The following is a 21,851-nucleotide window of genomic DNA, read 5'->3' on the forward strand; positions in this document are numbered from 1 at the left end:
AGTAGATAAATAGGTACCGCTGCGGTGGGAAGGTAAACGGCGTTTCTGTGCACTGTTCTGGTTTGCCAGAAACGACTTAGTCACACTGGCCACATGACCCGGAAGCTGTACGCCGGCTCCCTCAGATAATAAAGCGAGATGAGTGCTGCAACCCCAGAGTTGTCCACAACTGGACCTAACGGTCAGGGGTCCCTTTACCTTTAAATTCCAATAATGGAATTCAAATTGTCACACAATAAAATACAATATAAGAAATAAAAGAATAAAGACAATTAAAAATCAATATGACTATTCAATGGGATGGAAGTGCTACTGTGGCATGTGATTAATTTCATTGTAAGCGGCAGCTTGGGACGCAGGTGGCGCTGTGGGTTAAAGCCTCAGCGCCTAGGACTTGCCGACTGAAAGGTCGGCGGTTCGAATCCCTGCGGCGGGGTGCGCTCCCGCTGCTCGGTCCCAGCGCCTGCCAACCTAGCAGTTCGAAAGCACCTCCGGGTGCAAGTAGATAAATAGGGACCGCTTACCAGCGGGAAGGTAAACGGCGTTTCCGTGTGCAGCTCTGGCTCGCCAGATGCAGCTTTGTCACGCTGGCCACGTGACCCGGAAGTGTCTCCGGACAGCGCTGGCCCCTGGCCTCTTAAGTGAGATGGGCGCACAACCCCAGAGTCTGTCAAGACTGGCACGTACGGGCAGGGGTACCTTTACCTTTAGCGGCAGCTTGCAAGGATGATTTGGGGGGGAATGACATTGTATGCGTGATATCCTGATGTTATGCATGTGAGCATCATGCCTCCCTCCCTAAGCTGGGCAGAAGCTTCCTGGACTTTGGGAAGGAGGCCCAGACTAATTTGCAGGAACATTTAAGGGATCAGTCTAGTCCACTGACCGTATGCCACTGATGTGCTACCTCTCATCTTCACAGACACACTACAGATCACCTGAAGGAAGCTTGCAACTACTGGTAGTCTGCAGACTGAAGATTGGAAACCCCTGACATTATCCATATGATTTGTTCTGAGAAAGGCTGAGAGAGGTAAAGCTTCTCACTGATTCCAAACCTGATCCGTGGAGACCTTCACTCTCAACCAGCCTTGTGCCCTGATGCTTCCTCTAGCTGATTCCATCAGAGGGGAATGGATGTCCCATGATCTCCGTGGAGCTTGTAGATGGGGTAAGCAGTGCCGGACAGCAAGCATAATCTCAGAAAAGGCAAGCATCCCCCTTTCTCTCACAGAAGTAGGAGAGCATCTGCTAAGATGACACTTGTCTTTTGCAGCTTGTAACATACTTATATTCCAAAGAAGTGGCTCTCCAATTAATTGGGGGCACCTTTTTCCTTGATTGAAACACTCTGAAAGGTTTAATCAAACTGATTCATCAACCAAATATTGTAGCCCTAATTATAATGTTCCACAGATAAGTCTCCACATTAAAGACAGATTCATTGGTAAGCCCTGGCTTAAATGATCCACACACTGCATGTGTGTCTTTTTGATTCTCAAATAAATTCTCAATTTGAAACAAAAAAAAAGGCAACCATAACAACATCCTAAGACTCCATCTCCAGCACAGTCAAGGGTATTTCAGGATGCCAATCTGTTTTTCATATGCGGAATTGCACAAAATACTTTCTTTGAGGCTTTTCTTCCCAAGCTGCCTTCTGAAAAGCAAAGCTAAAACTCTTGTTTTGCCATGCAACAACCCTAAACACATCGACCTCAATCAGCACTAGAAACCCTTGTAATAAATGCAAAACAACAAAGAGCAAAATCTTACCTGTACACTGTCGACTCTCCTTTGACGCTTTACGAAGCACAAGGCTTGCCCCCTTGCAAATTGCGTGTTTCTTTATCCGGTGATGACTCTCTCGAAAGTATGTGGCTGTTGTCTGGACTTGCTTAAGGTTTGTATAGGGAAATGACTGGAATTCTACTGTTCTTGCATTTTCAAAGAGCTTCAAAAGGCTTCTCCAAGCCTCCCAACCAGCACAATAAATACTGGGAGTATCTGAAGCGCATATTCATTGTCCTCCAGAATATATAATTAACTTTGGAAAATTAAACAATTGCAATGCAGCTGGAAAGATGGAGGAGACAAAAGCACCAATTGTTTAAATCCCTGTATATGAGCTTTTCAGGGACATCTACTTTGCCCACGTTGGAGTCGCTTTGGCCCCATCCAGAAATTCCCGACTGTGCAAATCAAGTTAGAGCTTGAGTTGTACAACATACTAGCCTCTCCCTAGCGCAAATGCAGCCTTGCCCCAGGGATTCGACAAATGTCTGTGATACATTAATACAGGCAGAGGCAAACTCAGGCCTCCAGATGTTTTGGGACTACAACTCCCATCATCCCTAGCTAACAGGACCAGTGGTCAGGGAAGATGGGAGTTGTAGTCCCAAAACATCTGGAGGGCAGAGTTTGCCTATGCCTGCATTAGTATTTCCCATCCCAGTGACCAGTGACCATCTAAGTGTACCAGTTAGTAGTCCAGTATAGTAAGAGAAGCTGGCTGTTTCTATTCCAAGCATTCAGTGTGGAATAATTATGCTTTGCTCCCTCACTTTTTTTTATGGAGCATCTGCTCAAGTTAATAAGCAAAGCATCGTACACTCAATTGGGTGCTTCTCTTTCCAAATAGCATTGTCTTCTATCTGTTTCTTTTCTCTTCCTCCACTTAAATTGCAGCCAGAAGAGCAATCATAATCAGCAGTGCAGTGAGAAAGCTGGGAGTATTTAACACTTAAAATCTCCACAACACTTGGTATTGGGGAAAGGGGACTGCCTACCTGGCTACAGAGTGTGAGACTTTGGAAGCAGAATTGCTATTCTACTTCCAGCTTACTGCAGAACAGCAGTGATTATGTACTGCTAAATCCCCCACTTCCAGAAGCATCTGCTAAGTCTTACAAAGTTCTTGCTAAGTCCTTAAGAGGCAACACTGGTAGACTGGGGTTGCATTAATGCTCTTTTAGCCCTGACCCCCGAGATCATGCGAACTCTTCAGTGTGTGTGCATGCTCTTGTGTGATTAAAGTACGCTTCTGCAGAAGGAAGTCTTGCGTATCTGTGGAGACTCCTTGCACAATTGAGAACCCTGATCTTCCAGGGTGCTCAATCATTCGGGGAGCTTCATTCATCTACAAGTCTTCCTGTTGCAGTTGAATTATGCATGGGGCTGGAAAGAGTGCTTCCAAACTATCTCTATTTTCGAGTAGGATTCAATTACATACTGGCAGATTCAGGTTATGAAATTAGCTGATTGGGAGATATTGTGCTAATTCCTTTTGTGATAAGGAATTTTAGGGGGAAATGCAGTGGATAGTATGGGGCAACCCTTGCCCCCCCTCCCCAAAAACAATTCAGGGTGGATGCTCATTAAATAGTCAATGAAGTCTAATTGCCCTGCTCAATTAACAGGACACCTAGAAGTGTCCTCACTAAACCTGTGTCACCTCTAAGGGCAGTAATGACTAAGGAGGAAAATGATTTTGCTGTTACTGCCCCCATAGTGCTGCTTGCCATTTTCGCAGCAGCACCACTACCAAATCCCTCCATGCAAGTCATAATAGTTATTGCGAACAGTAGACAACCTTGCAAATATGGAAATTTTCCTGTTCCACCTTGGCTTCTTCCCTCTGGGCTTGCAAGTTATTATCCACGTAAGCTTCCCTCCTCCTACGCAGTAACGATGACTCCCTGGATCATTTGGTTGGGCCATCAGTTACAATGCAGAATGGGTTGCAACACCTTACAAAGAGCTTCTTCACACCAGCAAAGCAAAGTTTTCCTTAGTGTGAAAGGGTTTCTTTTATGAACTTGTACCCCTGTCATTTCAGGATTCAACTTGTTTGTCTACATCCAGCCCATCCCTGCTTCGAAGCACTGGTCTAACACCTCAACCACCTCTCCCAATTCAGTTGAAACAGACAGATAAAGCTGGGTGTCACCTACATATCTATTGCACATCACTCCAAAACTCTGATGACTGCTGCTGGAGGCTTCATAAGGAGCAGGGACACTGTGGGGCACTGAAGGCAACTTTCATGGTGCTAAACAGTAGCCTTCCACAACAACTTTCTGGAAATGTTCCTGCAAGGAGCAGAACCACTGAAGCAAATTTTCACCTCTGAGATACTCCAGGACACTGTGGTCATCAAAAGCCACTGACAGGTTGAGGAGAAGGAGCAGGGGCACACACCCCTGACAAATGTCATCAACCAGGGTGACCAAGGCAGTTTCAATGCCATGACTGAAGCCAGACTGGTATGGATCCAAGTAATCGGTTTTCTCCAAGCATGCCTGAAGGTGGATTGCCACCTGTTTCTCAAGGATCTTGCTCCAAAAGAGGATATTTGCCACTAGGAATTGTTGCTTAGCACTTTTGGGTCCAGGGAGGTCTTCTTAAAGGAGGGGCTGAACCATCCTCTCCTTCGAGGAAGACTGGCAGCAGGAAGCCAACGTGGCATGTCTTAATTTGAAAAGAAACTTGACCTTTTAAAGGACTATTCAAAGCTTCTGAAGAATAAATGTTACATCTATATATAAACCAACAAGTATATCAGTTCCATTTGAAACGCAGAATTCAAACACATCCTTCAGCATCCTTCAAACACATCCTTCTTTGTATTCAAGCTTTTCTCCTACCTTGTCTTTGCAATATTGAACTATATTTGTTAGAAAAATGTCCTGCTCTTAATCACCAGGGTTTAAGGCAGGGTGAAATACTGCTATCAAAAGACAGCTATCTAGACTCCAACTAGAAACAGATAAAAACAACAATAAACTGGGCCCAAATAATTTTATATCAATAAGGGGAGGGGGAGACAAGTTTTACATACAAACAGAATATAACTTTAATTTTAAAACCAACCATTCAGCTTTATACAAATAACCCTCTTCTAAAGTATCTCCAAACTTGAACTCAAACATCTATGTGCAAAAATAATCAACTTGAAAGAATACAGATACATGCTCAAAGGCATCTCACAGACATACATATAAAACCTTAAACATGACTAAAACACTTGCTCCATGATCACCAGTAGGAAACGAGGTTTGTTGCTTCAATTCTAAAAAACAGAAACTTCTTTTTTCAAACAAAGACAAAACCTCTTGACAGTTGCCACCTCAACACCATTCACAGATAGAAAAGTTTGTCAGCGAGTGCCAGGTTTGGCTCTCTGTGGATGCTCTGGCCCACCAAGAAAGTCAGCTTGCTGGCATACTGGCATGGCGCTGGGACTCTTATTAGGCCCTAGAAAGCAAATGGGAAGAGTATATCAGAGGTCTTGCTCCATTACCTTCTGCTGAAACTGGCTAGCTGCTTCCAGTGTCTTCATAACAGATGAAACAAGACTGTGAATTCTTCAGCCAGCAGTATCCAACATAAAAAATTGTGTACATGACATTTAACCGAGAAATAGGTTTGTACAATCAAAATGCAGCCTATCCAAGTATTAGTTTGTTGGAGTTTGTTTTCTCCTTTAATACAATTATACACAATGATTGGTTTGCTCATTTTTATTTATGTATGGCAGTGCATTCAACCATGTGAAAAAGAAAACTCATACAGCTTCAACTACTGCTTGTACGAACTAGTTTACTGTGTGCTACCTGAATTTCCCATGGTTGGATGGGTACTAGATTTGAGATGGCAGCAAGGCTCAATTGGATTATGGACAGGTAAAAAGGTAAAGGTACCCCTGCCCGTACGGGCCAGTCGTGTCCGACTCTAGGTTTGTGCGCTCATCTCACTTAAGAGGCCGGGAGCCAGCGCTGTCCGAAGACACTTCCGGGTCACGTGGCCAGCGTGACGAAGCTGTTCTGGCGAGCCAGCACCAGCGCAGCACACGGAAACGCCGTTTACCTTCCCGCTATAAAGCGGTACCTATTTATCTACTTGCACTTAGGGGTGCTTTCGAACTGCTAGGTGGGCAGGAGCTGGGACCGAAGGACGGGAGCTCACCCCGCCGCAGGGATTTGAACCGCCAACCGTACAATCGGCAAGTCCTAGGCACTGAGGCTTTACCCACAGCGCCACCCGCGTCCCTTATGGACAGGTACTGTTGCCTAAATGCCATATTCTGTGGCAGCTAATATTCATCCTCAACCCCAAACAGGGTACTGAGCAAGAAGATGGTGGCCACCAATCATTAAAGCTGGACTGTGAATATTTTTTGTGTGCAGAGGGAAGCATTTTGGCCCAGCCCTAAAGAGACATAAACTTTGCAAGTGTTTTTCTCTTATCTGCATAGTTCTGTCTATTGCTTCTCTTAAAAATAAGAAGAAAACAATAGCTCACTTGCGGATCTTCCTCACTCACCAGCTGAAAGCTGGCATTTTGTAACAACTACCCAGTACACTGGACAAAAGGAAGTTTGCACCAATGTACAGAGCACAATGCTGAACAATTTGTGACTCAGCTGACCAGTTGTGTATGCAACTGCCAGGTGCCTGATAATTTGTTTGTTCTCTCAATTCCGGGGGCAACAAAAACAGGTAGACTGCATTTTTTACATTGATAGCTGCAAGTTGGACAGGGCTGATCCTATGTAAGAGGAAGAGGGCACTGGCACTACTTGAAAAGGAGGCCAATCCTTCCCTAACTTCATGTGGGAGGAAAAGGAAGGCAATTAACTATCTGGATGAGACTGTGTTACTTACAGGCCAGTTGTAGTACAGGTGGCACATCTTATATGTAAAACGCTGCATATGGTCTGGCTTGAATCCATTCTCATCATAAACCACATTGTAGTATGTGGGATTGACAGTGCCCTGGCGGGCAAGTTGGCTAATTAAGAAGAAGTCGTACCTGTTGGGCAACATTAGAATTAGAAGAAGAAAGACGTCAATGTAATATGTTCTAACTACTACTACTACTATTATGATAATAAAAACTATATTGATAAAAGCAATTATTAATATGAATAATATGAATATTAGTTGTTACCCAGGGCTCCTTTGGGAAGGGCGGAATATAAATGCAAATTAATAATAATCACCATATACTAAGTTAGTGGGCTTGCTTATGCTTTTTGGACGCATATAAAGTAGCAGAAATCTTATTTTTCAAGGGCATCTGACTGCCAACTTTACACATCCATACATAGTCGTCCTGGCCCTACCACTATACAGTATTTAATCGTTACAGCAATCCAGTGAAGAAGGGTAGGCAGAGAGAAAGTGACTGGCCACCCAGTGAATGTCACAGCTTAGTGGGGATTCAGATGAGGTCTCCTCAGTTTAAAACCAAAACTGTTATACTGCACTGGCTATCAGTTCTGACCATCCAAATAAATAATAATAATAATAATAATAATAATAATAGCAGCAATTTGGTGTTTCTTTCTCTAATCCTGGAATGAGGAACCTGTGGCCCTCGGGATGCTGCTGGGTTACAATTTCCATCATCCCTGACCACTGATCATGCTGACCAGAGCTGAAGTCCAAGAACATGTTGAGGTTCCTGCAGGCTTCCCACACCTGCCCTAATCTGAAACTTTGCATGTTCTGCACTGAGTACTGCCAAGCTCCTGTGCATTTGTTTTAATGGAGAGGAAGTTCTGCACATGCAAGAGGGTGGGTGCAGAGCTACACCTTTCACCAAAGTTAGTCTTCAAGTGAGGTGGCAGCCTGTGCCCATAACTAGCCAATGGGACGACCATAGGGAGTACCATTGAGTTTCCTGTCTAAATTAGGTGTGCTAACATTTTATTTGTTCCACACATGCAGTTGTAAATGGCTACTGGTTACCACAACCATCTCACCGATATCTCTGCAATGATCCTGAGATTTAGGTTAGGCTGAGTTTTGAGTGACTGGCCTAAAGAGACCCAGAGAATTGAGATTTGAGTCCAGGTCTCCCCAGTCAAAGTCCATCACTCTAACCACTGTAGTATCATATTGGCTTTCAATTATAAGCTATCTTGCTATAACCATAAAAGATGAAATACTTTGCACAGCACATGATTTGGGAGTTTCAATATCTACTAGTGACTGCAAGTATGGGTCTGGGTCAGGGGTAGCCAATGTGGTACCTTCCAGATACTGCGGGACTTTAACTCCTATCAGCGTAACTAAAGGTGATGGCTGGTGTGATTTGTCCATCTGAAGGGCACTACATTGTCTACCCCTGGTCCAGAATGTGATACTGCATTAATGCAGAATATAAAGGTATGATCTTGTGCTGAAAACCAAAAAGACTGGGGACCAGAAAAGATACTGTTTTGGGGCATCACTGATATGGAGACCTGTGCTCTTCTTTATTAAACCAAGACTACAGGTGGTGACCATTTTAGGCACATCCAATGGACATGCAATTGCCCATGTACGGGTCCTTTTGGACCCGGAACAAGGCAGAATGGGGGGAGGGCAGAACGCGAGTGGAACGGGGCAGACTTATACACACTCCAGAGAGGTGCATGGGGGCCAGAAACAGAACTCCTGCGCAAAATGGTCACTGTCTGTAGCTAGAAGGTGAAATTTTAAAGAAGAAATTGGGCAAGTGACTTGGCTTGCTTCCACAAGGCATTGAGGCACAAGACTCAGAGGGTGACTGTTTACTCACCCTACCCTCTGCACACATTGCTGGTTGAGGAGACCTGTTACAGATCCTGCTGCCTGGAGCCCTTCAGATTCTTTGAACATGAACCTTCATATCATCATGTAAAAAGAATTCCCATTTAATGCAGCATCTGGTTATCCAATTGTTCAGTCTGTCAGAACATTCTGAAACAGCTATTATTTTGAACAACCAAGCAAAGAAATAGGGCAGAAGTATTCAAGAGAGGGAGCCTTCCTGGTTTGGAACTGATAGAAACTGCTTAATAAGCTCATCTTACTTAGCCAATCACCTCGCTTTCGTAGTTGTGCCAATACCTATACTTGCCATTCAGGTCGAGTAGCCTCTGTGTCAATAATTGTCCCAACAGGAGGGTTTTGCAGGCTTCTGTTGGTCTCGATGAAGAAACGCTGAAGGCATTTCTTCCTGACCACAATCATCGATAGTTTGGCTCTTCTGATGTAAAAAGAAATACATTTTAAAAGGTGAATCAGTGATGCAGGGCTAACCATACATTCTTTGCCACCACTGCTAAATGAGAAATGCTGATAAAGAACAAGTCTTGCTTCCAGCAACCATGATTGTTTCAAACTACCTGCCTGGTAAAGACAAAAGGCAGGACAGGATCAGTTTACCTGCAGCCACCACTGGACTCATCGAGGGCACTTAGTATCTGTGGGACTTCAAAGTCTACCACCATCTTCAGCTGCCCATCTCCAACGCCGTCACGGTACACTATTATGCGTGCAGGCAGCTGCCCATTACATGTCTGCCAATTACTTAAAGCATCTACAGAACCACAAGGAGGAAATAAAGAATGGAGTTACATAACTGATCCCATGTGGGAACAAGCTGATCATATGTAAGCTTCCCTTCACATTGACACTACAGATGAAACAAAAATGAATGAACTTTTATCTGTAGGCACAAAGGCTTTTAGCTGTCGTTTTAAAAAGCTGATGTTACTTGCTCAAGAATGAATGGCACTAGAGATGGCCAACAGATCAGCCTTCTCCAGTCCGATACCCTCCCAATGTTATGGACTACAACTTCCATCAGCCTCAGCCAGCATGGCTGTGCTGCCTGGGGCTGATAGAAGTTGTAGTCCAAAGCTTCTGGTGAGCACCTGCGCAGGAAAGGCTGCAACAGATACCTGCCTATTGCACGGTGTATACCAGGGGTAGGCAACTTAAGGCCTGGGGGCCAGATGCGGCCCAATCACCTTCTAAATCCAGCCCACAGACGGCCTGGGAATCAGTGTGTTTTTACATGAGTAGAATGTGTCCTTTTATTTAAAATGCATCTCTGGGTTATTTGTGGGGCATAGGAATTCGTTCATTTTTTTAAAAAATATAGTCCGGCCCACCACATGGTCTGAGGGACAGTGGACCGGCCCAAGGCTAAAAAAGGTTGCTGACCCCTGGTGTATACAAATGATACTTGTGACTCTCCATCATCCTTAGCCGATCATCCCTAACTATTCATCATGACCAAGGCAGATGGGAGATGGAGTTCAGCATTATTTTGAGGGTCACATATTCTACCATTCCTGATATGTACAATAATCCCATTATCTCCTCTGGTAAACACATTTTGCAGACTGATGTAGTATTTAAAAATCCTATTTGACAGTATGCAACAGTGGGAACAAAATAAATAAAATGCAGGAAAGTCTTGTAAGCTACCATGATAAACACAGTATACCATAGGAAGCTGCCATATACAGTCAGATCATTTCATATCTAGCTCAATTTTGTATGTGCTGATTGGCAGTGACTTTACAGGGTTTAAAGATGGGGGATCTCTCCCAGCCCCGCCTGGAGATGCTGGCAACTGAACCTATGACCTTTGCATGTGAAGTATGTTCTGTTTACTAAGAGTCATCCATAGTCCTTCCCCAAATAGTCACAGCAACCTAGCAGAACCTCCAAACCCTATTTTTGCTGCCTAATAAAGTATCTGGTAGGCCACATAGCAAAGGGCCCTAATCTCTTGCGAATGTGGCATGACTTATGGTTGGCTGGATAGAGCCACTTGTCAGTCAAGACCATATTAGTGTTGTGATGCAGTTTTTGTCCCTGCAACTGATGCCTGATGCAATCAACACCAAAGATGACCACTGAGAATAAGTTTTGTAGTGCTTGGCCTACCATAGAAACAGTGAGACCAATATCCTGGTATGATGTTTTATTTTGATCTGCATACTTGCTTTTTCATTCCCTCATTTTGAATAAACTGCTGAAACAGGAAGACAGCCAGGCTGAAGTTGTCAAGCAGGACTTAGAATCCAGCTGGCTATCTCCCTACTCCTGAGAAGGCCACTGTTAGGCAGTGGGAATCCTGTGCCCCTTGCCATAGGTGACTCCTAAGAGGGTTGTGGCAGAGAGACAGAAGAATAGGACAGGACTCTCTGGAGCTATTAGGCAACCTTGCAGGGTTGGTGCTGGAGCAGGGTTCAGCCTACTGTTACAGGCCTTCATGTACAGCCCAAGGACTGTGCATAATTTGGCAGACCATACAAATTGTATGGGCTTGATGTACAAGTACAGTGCCTTCCAGTCAGTTTCTGAACCCAGTTCAAAGTGCTGCTGCTGTTTACTTTTAGCTTGGGACCCAGATACATGAAGGATCATCTACTCCCCCACCTCAAGAAATAAATGTTCAACCAAGTATATTTCACTAATTTATACAGCAGCACCCCTACCTTTCATGCAGACCTTTAAACAATCTGCAATGTTTGATCCTGAATTTTGTAGCATGCAACGAGAATACCACCTGGACATAAAAGGAAATAAAATTTGTTTTGAGGTTATAGCAGTACAGGCTTATTAAACTCTATTCGGAGTCCTCTATTGCCTTCACAGAGGTTCTGTACACTCCTATGTCACCAAGAGAAACCACAAATAGGTTGCGGGGGGGCAGCTGCTGCTGAACCCTATCATGTTTACTTGTCTTACAGGAAATTGATTTGAGAGATGTAGCTCCAGATACTTGTGATACAAATGCCCATGCTTTGTTCCCATTTCCCATGGGAAATACTGAAATATCCGAAAGATCAGCATTCATGCCCACACAGTGCATCAACAGAACAGCTGACAAGTACATGGGAACTGCACCTTCACATTACATAGTTACTGAGCTTCCACTGCAGTGACAATCTCCTGAGAAGTGTTGAGCTAGTGAATCAAGAATCTTACCTAGTCAGTTGTAAATTAGAGCTGGTCACAAATCCAATAACTGAGCTTCCTTTGGTCAAAGCATCTTTGTTGACATCAATGCCGACCACCATGACGGACTTCAGCTGTTGAGTAAACAGCAGATAGAATCAGAGGCGGCATACATTAGAACTACCATGCCGGATCAGACCAAAGGCCCACGGGTGGCGCTTTGGGTTAAACCACAGAGCCTAGGACTTGCTAATCAGATGGTTGGCGGTTAGAATCCCCGCGATGGAGTGAGGTCCCGTTGCTCGGTCCCTGCTCCTGCCAACTTAGCAGTTCGAAAGCACGCCATAGTGCAAGTAGATAAATAGGTACCGCTCCGGCGGGAAGGTAAACGGCGTTTCTGTGCACTGCTCTGGTTCGCCAGAAGCGTCTTAGTCATACTAGCCACATGACCTGGAAGCTGTACGCCGGCTCCCTCGGCCAATAAAGCGAGATGAAGGCTGCAACCCCAGAGTCGGCCACGACTGGACCTAATGGTCAGGGGTCCCTTTACCTTTACTGTTCTCACAGTGGCCAACCAGATGCCAGGATGGAAGGGCTGCAAGCAGGATTTGAGTGCAATAGCACTTTCCTCACATGTGATTCCCCACACACATGGTACTCAGTGGCATACAACCCATGATTCTGGAGGAGGTAGTACATCAGCATGATAAAGGCCTGCTTTGTCTGGAAGTGGCAGTGTGGGGGTGGATGTCAACAAAACTACTTACTGGTATCTCAACTGCCCACGGTGACCCTCCAAGCTTACAGGTGATCTGCATTGCAATTTTTGTGGCTACGCTCATCATCATCCCTTGCTTGCTCAGGGTGCGAGCAAGCACACACTGACTAGGGATGGGCCGCTCAAGACTTAAGAACTTCTTCACAGCATCGTAACAGTCCTTCTTGTTGGAAGGCAACACACACAGCACCTAAAAGTGGCACAACAGACAAGCAGATTCAGTCCCTGAGGTTTGCTCACAAGCCAGGCTTGCTCAATCCTTGATTCAGCATTACACAGCTGGAACTCTCCTGAAGGAGGAGAGAAAGTGGCAATGGAAGCAGAAAAGGTTGGTGAAAGAAAGGCGTGACTCCCTGCTTTCCAGCTGCCAATTACATTTGAAAAGCAACTCAAATATGCATACGCACCAGCTGTAACTCAGGATTCACATACTGTTGCAGAGCTCGAATAAATGCTGAGGGGTTCTCCTGCACTGGTATGCTGCAGACAAAGATCAGAAAGCAATGGGGAACATTAGAAATGCTAACACTGTAATTGGCAGTCTAAAGGACATCTCTTAGAACACAGCATTCCACCAGCTTTTTGGGAAAATGATATCAAACCCAGGACAGAATTCATCAGCATTTCAGGAGAGATTAATAATGCACAAAATTACAGTGGTGGGAAGAGGAAGGATGATCCATGAAAATAGAATTACGTTTTATATATGGGCCCAAGTAAAACATCATGAAGTTGTGATACATACACATACACCCCCCCCCCCCAGGATAGTAATACAGGCAACTCCCCATTTATGCATACTTACATGAAATCGTGTATAATTGGAATACCCAATGAAAAAGCCTGAAAACACCCTGTTCCATCCCTACCCCTTTTCTGACGTCCAGTATAGGGTTGATTCAACAAATACTTTTCTCCGCTACTCTGTGATGTTTGCAAACAAAATATGGTAAGGGAGGAATCCTCCTTAAGACTATTGCCCCCAATACAATTACAAGAGGAAGCCTCGCTGAATTCAGTGGAACTTACTTCAGAGACACTATGCTTTCAATTACACTGTTATAAGCATGCATATTTCAGTCTAAAACCACTTCATTCATGGTCAGTCATTACTTTCCCACTTCAGTAAGAAAATCAGACATGAAGCCAATGCAAGGGATTTCTGTGCCAACCCTCTTGCCCCCAATGAAGTCTGCCAAGAGCAGGAGAAAGCCTAACTATAGAGATATTGCCAGAGCATAATTACAGACCGACCCCTTGCAGCTGGTGGAGCTTTGGTAATGTTGCCAGCTCGTGCTGGCTAGATTACCCTGCCAGGATTCTGACATATTCTAGGACTGGAGCCACTCAATAAAAAGGAGAGGCTGGGAGAGACAAAGCATATTAAGTTATGGAGTTGCAAAGATCAATACAAGCCCTGTGTGAATGCCTGTCTTTAAAGTTTCAGAGCAAACCATGCAAAATCTGTTCAGGGACAGCAAGTTTTATTGGACCAAAGAACATATGAGCCCCTATCAACAAAGGAATGTAGGATATGCTGATTAAAGATAAACCATCACATCAAATGAAAACTATACAATCCTTGGATTTTTCTCTATAGCAAAGTCAACATAAAGTGGGTATGTAAATGTGGAATGCTTCAAAAAGTTAATATTTGCAAAACCCATGTGTGTGTGAATTTCTACTGGAAAATCAACTTGGGCTGACTTCACCAGTTATAAATTGCATGAATCAGCTACTACTCATGGCTTGCATTGATGTAATATGCACAGGCAGAAAAGTAGTGCAGTGGGGATTTAGTTTTTATGACCTGAAAGTCCTCGTTTGCTTGAAATTCCACTGTTTAACATGGACCATCAAACCATGGGCAGAGTTAGAGATATCTGAGATATGGGCAATCAAGGTTGATTAAATTAGCACACAAATACTGAAGAACTTCAACATAAAAAATTAGCAAGGAGGAAGGTTATACAAAAGCCAGTGGTTTTCAATGTCTCCCACCAAGTTCTATACTCATGCTGATTACTAGCTGGCATCCAGCCAACCTTGCAGAGAATGAAGCTTTCCATATACCACAAATAATGTGGTTCTGTGCTACCCAATGTGATAAGATCAATCCTGCATGTGCAGTAGCACGTGACTGAACTGCTACTTCTTTTTGTTGTTTTATCTTTTTGTACACTTCTTTGAGGTGTTTGTTAAAAAAAGAAACCAATTAAACAGTGTCTACATTTTATGAAATAAAAAAAAATAGTAAGGAACCACCATACATGGCAATTTCAAACTGCCACCACATACCCAAAGGTTGCTCGCTATCCATCCTTAGCATGCTTGATATACACAGGACAAAAGGGAAGCACACTGCTGTTTGTTGCACATACCTTATGCAGCAGCAAACCTAGGGGCCTGCCTCCAAGAGTTCCTTAGATCAGTGGTTTTTCAACCCTAGGGTGCCTTGAATGATGGTCAGGGGTGCTGCAGGCAGCAATGGCCTCTGTCCCTCTTTCCTTCCTTCCCTCTTCTGATGCCCTCTCATGTTTCTGCCTCCCAAAAGCTATTTGTTGCAGCAACCCTGGCTACAAGCTTCCCAGGCAAATGTTGCCTCTGGGGCTGGCCAGGGGTGCTGGTTGCCAGGAGTTGAGGCGGCCTTGGAGTAAGCAAGCAAGCAAGCAGGCGAGGGAGTCCAGCTAGCCAGTCCACCAGCCCTTGCTGTTGGGAATGGACAGACAAGTGGGAGGCCTGGCAGGCAGTCACTGCGCTGGCTTTTCTTGTGCTTGCTGTGTGCAAGGCCTACCTGGGAGCTGAGGGCCCGGTGCTGATGGCTAGCCTTTCCTCCATGCAGGCCTGCTGTCATTGCTGCCTCCCAAGGTAAGGGGCTAGCCTCACATTCAACTTTGGCCAGTCTCCGTTGGGCCCATTGGGAGCATCCTCTTCCCAGGCCCTTGTGGGGCAGTATGAGGAGACACCTCTCTTTGGGGTGGGGTGGGGCAGCCCAGAGACCAAGGAATGGACCTCAGAGTGGCAAGGAGAGGGGAGAGGAGAACACTCCACAAGGGAGGGTGTTCGAAAAAGGGTGAGGGGTTGCCAGCTCTGCAGGCAAGGGGTGACATAACTGGCTCTTGAGTTCCACAGGGGTGCTGCAGAAAGAATGTAGTTGGTCAAGGGAGCCGTGGACTCAAAAAGGTTGAAAACCTCTGCCTTAGATAGTGAACAAAAAGTCAACACTCGTTCCCCCATGAGTTTGCAAATGCATCACTGTCACATTTACAGACTTTGCATTTATGGATATGCACACTTAAAAGTATCTTACACACATACCCATTAAAATTCACAAACCCACAATGTATGAAAAGGAATGAGGTAAAGAAGAAAACAAGGTTTGTTATCTGAATCTCTCTCACACTTTTGGATATTCAATGTGGAATCCCATGGGACCTCCCACTCGTCTCAAACAGTTCATGAGACTATGTGCAAGTTCCGAGTTTCTGCTGCTGCACAACAGTATCCAGCTCTGCAGATGTGCCACTCCTATCATCTTCATATTACGCATATCTCTGAACCAGTCATTGGCATTCATTGGCATGCACTGCAAGAAGAAAAAGAAATGCAAATGACCCCAGTAATTTGAGGGAGAAAGCTTATGTATAAACTGTCAACTAACGGGAACTTCAAATGACCTTAAATTGTACAGAAATTCAGAATCTCCCTCCAAGGACTCACACACATAGACAAATGCCGCTGTGCACAGGAACTATTCTAACAGCCAAAGGCAACGTTTGGAATCATGTTTGAGTCTCTCTAACATTCAAGTCCAGGACATAAAACGGAATGGAGTCTCTATAATACTTACGACTTCATTCTGCATGAGGATTTTTTCTGAGGTGACCACACGGCCAGTCAAGGAAGCCTGACACCCAAGCTTCAGCCCCCAGCTCTCCAATTCTAAACGCGCATCTTTGTTTCTGCAATAAAATGTGCATCCCCAATGTTATGTATGCTTGTATATAGTTTTTACAGTGTAAATAAAGGCAAAGCAGAAATTTATATTGTTGCGTGCCCGTGCCATCCCAATTTCCAAGCGGTACAATATTTTAGGGGTTCCAGGCACTGACCTAGGCTTCGTGTTTCTTTTGGAACAAGGTACAACAGATACTGTGGTGTCTTTAAGGTATACGGTTTATTTACATATATACAACCTAAGCCTATGAAGAAGGGATTCACAGCAGTAACATACCTAGACCAAGTTCATTCTCTCCCACCAGCACCACATTCTCTTCATCAAAACATACAACTGAATGAACTTATTGGAGCTTAACCAAGCCAGTATTGTCATAACACAGCTAACAATATCAGTTGAAGGTGAAAGCAATGAATGAAAGAAAAAGCATAAATTAGCTGATACAGAATAATTCTAAAAATGTGGGGGGTTTGTTTTTTTTTAAAAAACAACAACACAGAAATGTAGCAAGTCCTTTCCACGCAGAAGGCTGTACAGTTTCAATGACTTATTTGTAGAAACCATCCATGAATGTTTCAGGATGTTTAAAGGGGGAAATACTCTTAGTCTTTGTAATAACCAGCTATGGTACTTTAACTCCATCTAGGGGTTGCAGGCACAGAATAAACACCACAAACACCTAAGGCTGCAATCCTCTCTATATATGCATGCCTATGCAAACTGTGGGGGTATATATATGTATATTCTGCCTTATGCCTTATAAGTGGTCAAAGGTGCCATTTAACAGTAAGGGCTGAAGTACTATGGAACATATGTGCTCAGGCCTAGCATGACTAATAAATACATAAAAACACACATAAGTTGCATACAAAATCCAAAAAGAGAAATGTAATAAATATTAAAGTGTAGAATATGTCCATTTTCTATAACTTGAAAGCATTATTTTTTGTCTGTAAGAGTGAAAAATATGGAACAGCTTCCAGCTTCAACACAAACCAGATCCAGTCTGTAAACACTCCGTCAATTTTCCTGTAGATCACATCACACAGAGATCACGCACACAAATATTACACTGCCTGTATCACACTTTGGGCAGCTATACTTGAAGCAGTCTCCAAGTCTAAGCATGGCAGACGCAGCAAGAGTCATGAAACAGATCTTGTCGAAACCTGTTTAAGGTTTTGAAAAATTATCTATGCACCAAACTGGATGAAACTTATACAGTCCATCAGATCCAGTAGAATTACCTTTGAATGTTGTCGGCTAGTCTAGACAGTCGTTGGTGCCTGCGATCTGGGGTCAAGTGAGTTTCTTGGGCTAAATCTTTCATCAAACGGAAGTCAGAAGTCGCACGGTTGCTCAAGCCTAACAAACAATTTGTATCAAGAAATCAATCTTGGGTCCATGGGGGGAAAACTTGGTACCCAAAAGCAAGGTAGGAGGCATGACTGAAAGCCAGGTAGAGAAGTGCAAGAGTATCTCATATCTCACTTCATCCAGCAAGCCTTCAATCACGATGTACTAACATTTGCACTGCCTTGCAATCTAAGAGCAGTTCTATGCATTCAGAGTCAACACATGTCATCACTTCAGAGTGCAGTGGGAAAAAGTAAGTGCATGTTTTAATGCGTGTCAAATGCAAAACTATAGTAAGCAACAACAAAAAAGCCACCCCACTCTGTACTTAGAATATGCACTGTCAAATGTTGACGGTTGGTGCCTACACTTGTGTGTGTCAAATAAAGGACTGCCAAAGAAGTGGAGAAGGCTACACAGATAAATTATGTGTTTTGTTAATACTGCAAACAATGCTACTTCTCAACATCCCAGCCTACTCTCACAACACTCCACCATACTTTATCTTCTTCATGCTTTTTAACATTTATGCCAGGAGTAAGGAAGCTGTGGCCTTCCAGAAGACTCCAATTCTCACCAGTCCCAGTCAGCATGGCCACTGGTCAGGGATGATGGAAGCTGTAGATCAACAACAACTGATGGGCCTTCTCTGCTTTAGCTGCAGATGCCAGGAATTAAACTTGGAACTTTTTGCATGCAAAGAATGTACTCTGTCATAACAGTCCATCCTCATGCAATGGGTATTCCAGATTCTGCTTGCTACAATTGAAAACATCCAATTTCTCCGAAGTCGATGTGACTATAAGCCAGATCTGTAAGCCCTGAATACTGGAGGACTGAATGAAGACAAGTTCAGACTGTTTTCTCTAAGTTCACAAAGTTGCTCTAATGGGCCAGATCACCTGTTGTTTACCTGTCAAGTAGCAGAGTTCAGGGATAAGGTGGGCCACACGAGGTCCAACAGTGCTCCTGCCCTTACTCTTCAGCTGGCTTACGAGCATGGGTTGATTTAGGTCAGTCAGGACTGCATCATACTGCTGTTCAGGGAAATTTAAAATAAGAGGTAGGCAAATTGTTCTTATTCTGTGCCCATGGTACTTATTGGCAAGACATACACAGCACAAGGCAAAATGGGATTTCCAACTAAATTTGAGTATTTTGCATTCCTAATGACATTATTCCATATCCATTTTGCCTCAGCTCTTTCCTGTATTTCACCAGTGAAATTCCACCCTTCACTTAACAGCCATTTTGTATCAATGAAAAGAGTTTAGCCCGGCTGCATCACCCTGCTTCTTATTTACCTGTTTGTAGTAATCTACATAAGAGATCTGAGTGCCGTCACTTTTCTGAAATACATCTGTTGGCTTCACAGTCCACTCAATATCATCGATTCTATAGGTCTTGTTGTTGTATCTGAAATGATTAAGTGCTCATTATAATGTATTTCAAAATATTATAAATATTATAAAGTGCATTTCAAAATATTATTCTGCTCTGTCATAGGCCCAAAATGATCCAGCAGAATTCACTGCTTCACTAAGATTCAGCACCAATGGCAGACACACCAGAGATGACTTGCACTAAAAGAAAAGCTTGACCTACTCATATTCATGGTGTAATATGGGACCTGTGAATTCATGCAATATTGCAGTTGCCCTTCGGTGGGCCTGGGGACAAGTTGCAACTTTTCTTTTCACAGAAGGGAAGCAATGATTATGCATGAGGATTCCTCTGTTCCTTCCCCATCCAGGTGCCCTCATGATGTTTTGAACAAAACCTTCTACCAGCCCTAGCCAATGTAGCCAATGGTGACAACATAATCCAGATATCATCCAACAACATCCAGAGGGCCACAGGTTCAGGAAATCCACCCTATCTGACTAGAACCCAACAATCTGTTAACTTACAGGAAATAGGATTCATACAGGGAGCTCTTAAAAGTTCTGAGTGTATATCAACTGAATCTTTGCTAATTTTGCCAATTCAAATGTAGGCACCCACTTAAAATTTCCAAAAGAAGAAGCAACTTCCAAATAACAAACATTACCTTGTAAGGACAATAAGCCCCACCAGTTCCTTTTCACACGTTTCTGCGAAACGTGAGTTGTCCACACTTCCATAAAGGTTCATCATAAATTCCAAGACATTCTCATTGCGAAGGACTTTGTGGCTCACATCTGCACATAGCATCACTTTCTCCTCAAACTGTCCAATAGTCACAGCAAATCCTGGCCAAAGCGTCAATCTGAAAGAAAAGGATGGCAAAGACATATCTGGGTTGATCTAATAAATCCAGACTGTGCACACCCTCTGGTTCAAAGGCAGGGAATGTATATGCAGGAATGAAACTAGAATTACATTTTAAGCATGGTGGTATATATAAGCAGAGTTCTATATTTGGACATAGTTTAACAGCTAAAGCTTACATTTGCTGCAAAAAGATTACGGCTGCAATTCTTATGCAGGAGCAAAGCCAACTGAATCCAATGAGACTTACTTAACTGGAGTAAATGTGAATAGGATTGGGCTGCACGTAAAACATATTGCCATACAATGAGTCTACCAATAAGAGATTCAATTATGTAATTACAAGATGGGGGCAACCAACTCACTTGTGCTGGGGAATTTCCACTGGATCTGAAGGACTGTAGAAGTTTCGTCCAATCTGGTGCATAGACAACTTTTTCAAAACCCTAAATAGTAACATATGTTTAAATATGGCATGCAATAGAAGCATAATTTTCCTAATTTGTTAATTTTACACAGGGCAAACTTCTCAAATCTAACTCAACATGTGAACTAAAATCTACCTTGGCAGAAACTATTCAGGTGTATAAACTATGGTTAGAACAATCAAATAGAGTTATATAGTACTTTTTAACATGCTTATATAAAAAGAGCAATTTTCATCTAATAAATCTTGAATGGTGAATTTGAGGCATCAGCACCATGAAGAGCACAGCTAGCAGAAATTTGTGGGAAATGTCTGAACACGACTGGTGTCTTGGGGATTTTGGATGGGCTAATCTGAAAGGGGTCTGCTGGTTTCAAAACAACTGGCAATGGAAATGAGAAATTTTATCAGCATTCAGAATATCCCACGTTGGAAGTTACATCTGACGTCCACAATAACTAGTGGGTATGTTTAGAAATACAGGGGAACCTCGGTTCCTGTTGTCATGCGTTTCGGTTCCCGAACGCTAAAAACCTGAAAGTAAATGCTTCCGTTTTCAAATGTTTTTTGGAACCCGAACGTGAGACATGGCTTCCGTTGAGTGCAAGAAGCTCTTGCAACCAATGGGAAGCCACACCTCGGTTTTCAAATTTTTGGAAGCCAATTGGGCTTCCGGAACGGATTTTGTTTGAAAACCAAGGTACCACTGTATATCTTAAGATATCTGTATCTGTAGAGATAAGGCAGTAGATGGCCTTGGCCATTATCTACTGTTCACATTCATGATCTCCCTACTTTTGTTTGCCTCCGGCTCCATTCACCACTGGCATTTGGCCCCCAAAAGGTTGCCCAGAGGGAAATGTGGCCCTCAAGCTGAAAAGGTTTCCTGATCCATGTGATAAACCATAGTTAACAGCTTACTATGGACACACAAATGGCTCTCACTTCTCTTCCCCTTGTGAGATGCAATCCATGGTGCCTAGCATTATTTCTGAACAGAGAATTGTTGTTTGTTTAGCTCCAAAACAAGCCACAAGATAAAGTAATGGTTTGTTTTTGGTTTACTAATTGTGGTTTGTTTGAGTGAGAAACAACCAAACCATGATCTCTGCTCCAGGTATAATACTAAGCTGGGGATCGTGGTTTGCTGTTTCCACCCATGCTAAAGGAGAAGAAAAGCAGGAGTGAGCCCTGCGTTCATGGTTAACCATAAGCTATGGCTTTCTGTGACTTGTGAACTAGGCCATTGGATGCACTGAATATATGGACCTCTTGCTAGAAAGTTAAATATTTAGTTGCAGTTTAAAATGTTAACAGTGAAAGTGGCTTCATTTACTTTTTTCAATAATAAAA

General features: G+C 43.5%; 2 protein-coding genes across 7 annotated transcripts in view; both read right to left on the bottom strand.

The window, feature by feature from the left end:
• Window positions 1-1,969, bottom strand: part of AMOTL1 (angiomotin like 1) — an 80,307-nt gene extending 78,338 nt beyond the window's left edge. For both annotated transcript variants that reach the window (XM_083736300.1, XM_083736301.1), the window contains exon 1: window positions 1,777-1,969. The gene's annotated coding sequence lies outside the window, so the exon portion shown is untranslated. The remainder of the gene's footprint in view (window positions 1-1,776) is intronic.
• A 2,861-nt stretch (window positions 1,970-4,830) lies between these two features.
• PIWIL4 (piwi like RNA-mediated gene silencing 4) overlaps window positions 4,831-21,851 on the bottom strand; it is a 33,192-nt gene continuing 16,171 nt past the window's right edge. For all 5 annotated transcript variants that reach the window (XM_083736347.1, XM_083736350.1, XM_083736348.1 and 2 more), the window contains exons 7-21: window positions 20,437-20,517; window positions 19,872-20,069; window positions 19,126-19,237; window positions 18,735-18,858; window positions 17,713-17,830; window positions 16,358-16,469; window positions 15,909-16,093; window positions 12,915-12,987; window positions 12,497-12,697; window positions 11,760-11,863; window positions 11,267-11,337; window positions 9,198-9,351; window positions 8,890-9,018; window positions 6,666-6,813; window positions 4,831-5,256 (exon numbers count right to left, since the gene is read on the bottom strand). In XM_083736347.1, coding sequence (XP_083592473.1) covers window positions 5,140-5,256; window positions 6,666-6,813; window positions 8,890-9,018; window positions 9,198-9,351; window positions 11,267-11,337; window positions 11,760-11,863; window positions 12,497-12,697; window positions 12,915-12,987; window positions 15,909-16,093; window positions 16,358-16,469; window positions 17,713-17,830; window positions 18,735-18,858; window positions 19,126-19,237; window positions 19,872-20,069; window positions 20,437-20,517 — 1,927 coding nt within the window. In that variant the 3' untranslated portion in view covers window positions 4,831-5,139. The remainder of the gene's footprint in view (window positions 5,257-6,665; window positions 6,814-8,889; window positions 9,019-9,197; window positions 9,352-11,266; window positions 11,338-11,759; window positions 11,864-12,496; window positions 12,698-12,914; window positions 12,988-15,908; window positions 16,094-16,357; window positions 16,470-17,712; window positions 17,831-18,734; window positions 18,859-19,125; window positions 19,238-19,871; window positions 20,070-20,436; window positions 20,518-21,851) is intronic.

This window comes from Podarcis gaigeae (assembly GCF_964106915.1).
Source record: "Podarcis gaigeae genome assembly, chromosome: 4".
Lineage (NCBI taxonomy): Eukaryota > Metazoa > Chordata > Lepidosauria > Squamata > Lacertidae > Podarcis > Podarcis gaigeae.